The following is a 4467-nucleotide window of genomic DNA, read 5'->3' on the forward strand; positions in this document are numbered from 1 at the left end:
AGCATCCCTCCTGCTCCGGCCCTCAGCAGCTCCCTCGACCTCTCTGTGGACCAGAGCCCCTGGCTCGTGCCCAGGTGGGCTTGCTGCTGCAGCTGCGGCTTGGGGGGACTGACCCCACTGACCCTCCCTCCCAAGATGGCCTCTGCTCACATGCCCAGGAGCCAGCAGATGCAGGATGCCAGTCCCTGACGAGCCCCACCTGTGCAGACCCCCAGACCCTCCCTCGGTGCACAAGGTCCTTGGGCACCCCCTAGCCCCCGCCTTCACACAGACACGCGGGTGCAGGCGGCCAGCTGCTGCCCCTCCAAGGCCTCTGTGTGCTCCTTCCCCACCAGCTGCGCTGGACACCCCGACTCAGCCTGGTCTGGCGCAGCACAGTCCTGGGGCCCCCAGGACCCGCGTCCTTCCTGGGGCCTGTGTCCTGACGGCTCTCCCACACAGAGCCCACTTCCCTGCCTGACCTTCCTGGGACAGCTTCTCCCCAGGGTGCTGAGCTGGCCCCGGGCCCCCCGGCTCTGTCCTAGGCACAGTTGTATCGTGATGATGTCCAGGTCTTCCACCAGGCTCCTGGAGGGACAGCTGGGCCTTCCACGTCCCTCTCAGACACACACGCATAGACACACCCAGGAGCACACATACACACAGACTCACAAATGTGCACATCATGCTTGAAGACACGGTGAGGACACAGGTGGACACACACAGTTTGAGGACAGCCATGGTCATGACCACACCTCTCCACAGTGTGAGTACCCTGCCTCCCATGGCTACGGCCTTCAGAGCCACAGGGTGGACACCAAGCACAGCTGAACTCAGGGTCACACGCCCACTGCAGTGCCCAGGCCCGGCATGCTGGGGATGGACAGAGGGCTGGGTGGCATTGCTGGGCAAGAGGTAGCTGGGGACCCACCACTGGACAGGGCAGGGATGCCAGGGCCATGCAGTCCCTCAGACCCAAGGTGCCCAACAGTACCGGCCTCTAGCTGCCTCCAGCTGATGTCTTTGAAAAGGGCGTGGGCACGCAGCCCGTCGCAGGAGCCATCTCTGAAGCCCAGGCGCTTCTCCGGGTCCTTCTCCAGCAGGGCCTCACAGAAGTCCCTGCTGGCCCGGCCGAACCTGTCTGAGTAAGTAACGGGCTCCGAGAGGACGCGCTGCCTGAGCTCCTTGTTCTCCACCTGCCGGCCAGGGTGGACACACCCCTGTGTCAAGCCCACCCGCAGGCCAGGCTGGACGCTCCTCCCCGACACCCCAGCCCACCCGCAGGCGAGTCCTCTGCCACACTGGTAGAGGTGGATGCAGAGTGACTGAGCACGGGGGGCGTGGACACTGACCACCAGGAGCTCAGAATTCAGCCTGTTCCAACGCCCATCCTGGGGAGACCAGCATCAGGCCCCCAGGCAGCCGTGGGGTGGTGGGTTCAGAGCTGGACAGGGCTGCATTTGAGGGCACTGTGAGGTGCTGCTCCCATTGGCAGGACACCACAAAGATCCTGGCCCCTGGCTCTAGCTCTGCCCTGCCTCGGCCACACAGCCCCCGAGCTCCGTCCACACCTGTGGAGGGAATACACCTAGAGCCACCCTGCTGGCCATGAGCCCGGCAGAGCCACCTTCAGGGGCTCTTTCTTGTTTGAGTGGCAGGAAAGCCAAAGTTCTGAGATGCTTTGGGGGACGGGGCTGAACAGGAACCACGAGATGTCCACCTCCCTCCAGGACATTCAGGTCAGCTCTGTGCCCATGCTAGGCCGCAGGATTTTGAAGTGTGCGGAGGAGGGGAGCTGGCTGTACTAAATTGAAAAGTAGCAGCTGTCCCAGGAGCATGAGCCACTGTGACCTGTGTGCCCAACAGCGGCCTGGCAGCCAGGGAGCTACGGAGCCGTGGGTGGCCAGGCCTTGGGATGGTGCAGCAGCAGCCCTTTTGTGAACAGGGCCCATGAATGAGTCTCAGGTCTCAGTCTGCCACTCAGAAGGGGAGGGCAGCAGGCTCTGTGGGGACACTTCCTCTGCCACCTCTCATTCTGGGGCAAAAGGACCTGCAGCCTTGGGAGCTGGCAGCCTGGATGGTCTCTAGAGTCCTAGGGTGTCACCCTCGAGAGCAACACCAGGAGCAAGACCCCTGACCTGAGCCTGCACCCCCCGTGGTCCTCTAAACCACCCCACGATGTCCCAGCCAACGAGGCCATGGCAAGACCCCCACTGGGCAGCGCCCACCTTCTCTCCTCGGGCTCGGAAAGGACCTCTAGCGGCGATCATCTCGTACAGGGTGGCCCCCAAGGCAAAGTAGTCCACAGAGCAGTCGTAGTCCTCGCCGAGCAGGAGCTCGGGGGCCATGAAGCCTGCGGGGACACAGCTGCAGGTTGAGCGAGCCCACCCCGCAGGGTCTCAGCAGTGCTGACCCTCGGGGACACTGGCACCTGCTGCTGTCCACCCCTGGAGGCCTGCAGCACCCCGGGCTGACAACGACAGTGCCCCGGCTCAGCCCGTGTTCCCTGGCCAAGTGTCCCATGGCCGGGAACCCGAGCCCTGCACCCCTGGGGTGGGCCTCCTCTCCCTCCCTGGACCCTGCAGGACACGCCGGGCAAGCCAGCCGAGGGCAGAGACGGCCCTGCGGGCTTCTCACTCACTCCAGGCAAGGACCAAGAGTACAGACCCTGGCCAGGCCCCCCAAAGGACAGCCAGGCACCCCAGGAACGGGCCAGGCACCTTGGCCCGGCCGAGACCCACGGGACGCTCCCAGAGCAGGGCAGGCGTCCTGCAGGGAGACCTCAGCCGGGCGCTGCCTGGCAGCACCTGTCCAGCACCTGCTGAGCTGACCCCACTCCTGCACCCTCCAGGGCCACCAGTCAACCGTCACTGTGCAGAGGAGGGAGCAGAGCTCCTCTCCTCCGGCTGACCAGGAGGCAAGTGGCCAGCTGGGCCCACAGGCCTGCCCTGAACTGCCACCAGGGCCATCCTCGCCTGGGGGTCAGGTGGTTCCATCACAGAGGGTCCTGCCCACCTCCCCCACGGACCCCTGGGCACCGACCAGGGCCAGCACACTGGTAGCAGAGACACAGCTGCAGCTGAGTGTCAGTGTGGCGCAGCCCCAGGGACCACTCCCCGGCCTGGAGCAGCCCATCCCGCCCGTCCAGGCCCTGGGCCCACCGACAGGACGTGTGGCCCGCCCAGCAACATGCTGTGGTGGGTCCTGAGCGCCCGGGCACCTACCCTGTGCCCGCCCTGCACACGGAAGACACCATCCTCAGCCAACAGAGACCTTGGCAGGGAGCCAGGCCCGCCTCTGCCGCCAGCCTCAGCTGACCAGGGAGCTGCTGGGAGTCAAGGCCAGAGACTGGCTCCTGACCCGCAGGTTAACGGCAGAGCGCGGGCAACGGGGCCCTCTAGTGGCCATGCAGCTATCGCATCCCTCCAGGCAGGGTCCACCTCTGTTCTGGCTGCGGCTCAGTCACCAGGCAAGCAGCTACGTCCACACCACACCTCCCGTGGTGTCCACCCACGGCCAGAGACGTTAAGCAAATCACCCAAGGTCACACAGCACTAAGGAGGGGTCTCCACTGGACTCTGCCCTTCTCAGCTCTGCCGCTACTTCCCTGCCCGCAGGGACACACACAGGACACACAGGACAGACGCACACACGCACATGCCAGACACACAGATCGCACCAGTGCACAGACCTGCATGCAGAGGCACGTGTCAGATACCTGCACACCCAGACACACACAGGCAGGGTCATGGATCCGTTCACAAGTGTGTGTGTGTGTGTGTGTGTGTGCATGTGACACGCCTGTGTGCAGACACCCCGCAGTGGCCCCAGGCCCGACTCCCTGAGGCCAGCACAGACCCTTCTCTGCAGCCCAGGCTCTGAGGTCCTGCCCTGGGCCCCTGCTCGTCACGCCCCCGCGGGCGGCTTCAGCAGGCAGGAAGCCGTCACGGGCGGCCCCAGGGGCAGCCAGTGGACCCTGGCTGTTGACCGCGCGAGGCCCACCGCACCTCCCCTGAGCACGGCCTCACCTGGCGTCCCTGCGTAGCCCCTGGTCTTGCTCTGCCCCTCCGGCAGCTCCACGGCCAGCCCCAGGTCCGAGATGCGGACGTTGCCTGGAACAGCACGCTGCGGTCACTCGCCCCGAGAGCAGGGCCCGGCAGGCCGCTGCCCGCGGGCACCCTGGCCACACACCCAGCACACCCTGCACACACCCAGCACACCCTGCACACACGCACAGCACACTCAGCACACCCAGGACACACAGCACACCCAGGACACACACAGCACACCCTGCACACACGCACAGCACACTCAGGCCACACCCAGCACACCCAGCACTCACACAGCACACCCAGGACACACACAGCACACCCAGGACACACACACAGCACACCCAGGACACACCCAGCACACACAGCACACCCAGGACACACCCAGGACACACCCAGCACACACACAGCACACCTAGGACACACCCAGCACACCCAG

At 65.3% G+C, this 4467-nt stretch overlaps 1 protein-coding gene across 1 annotated transcript in view; it reads right to left on the reverse strand.

Moving 5' to 3' along the window:
* Grk1 (G protein-coupled receptor kinase 1) overlaps positions 1-4467 on the reverse strand; it is a 14183-nt gene that overhangs the window by 4646 nt on the left and 5070 nt on the right. Inside the window, exons 4-6 of the mRNA XM_048800992.1 lie at positions 4008-4091; positions 2208-2332; positions 974-1175 (exon numbers count right to left, since the gene is read on the reverse strand). Coding sequence (XP_048656949.1) covers positions 974-1175; positions 2208-2332; positions 4008-4091 — 411 coding nt within the window. The remainder of the gene's footprint in view (positions 1-973; positions 1176-2207; positions 2333-4007; positions 4092-4467) is intronic.

The sequence above is a fragment of the Marmota marmota genome, unplaced genomic scaffold (genome assembly GCF_001458135.2).
Source record: "Marmota marmota marmota unplaced genomic scaffold, marMar, whole genome shotgun sequence".
Taxonomy (NCBI): domain Eukaryota; kingdom Metazoa; phylum Chordata; class Mammalia; order Rodentia; family Sciuridae; genus Marmota; species Marmota marmota.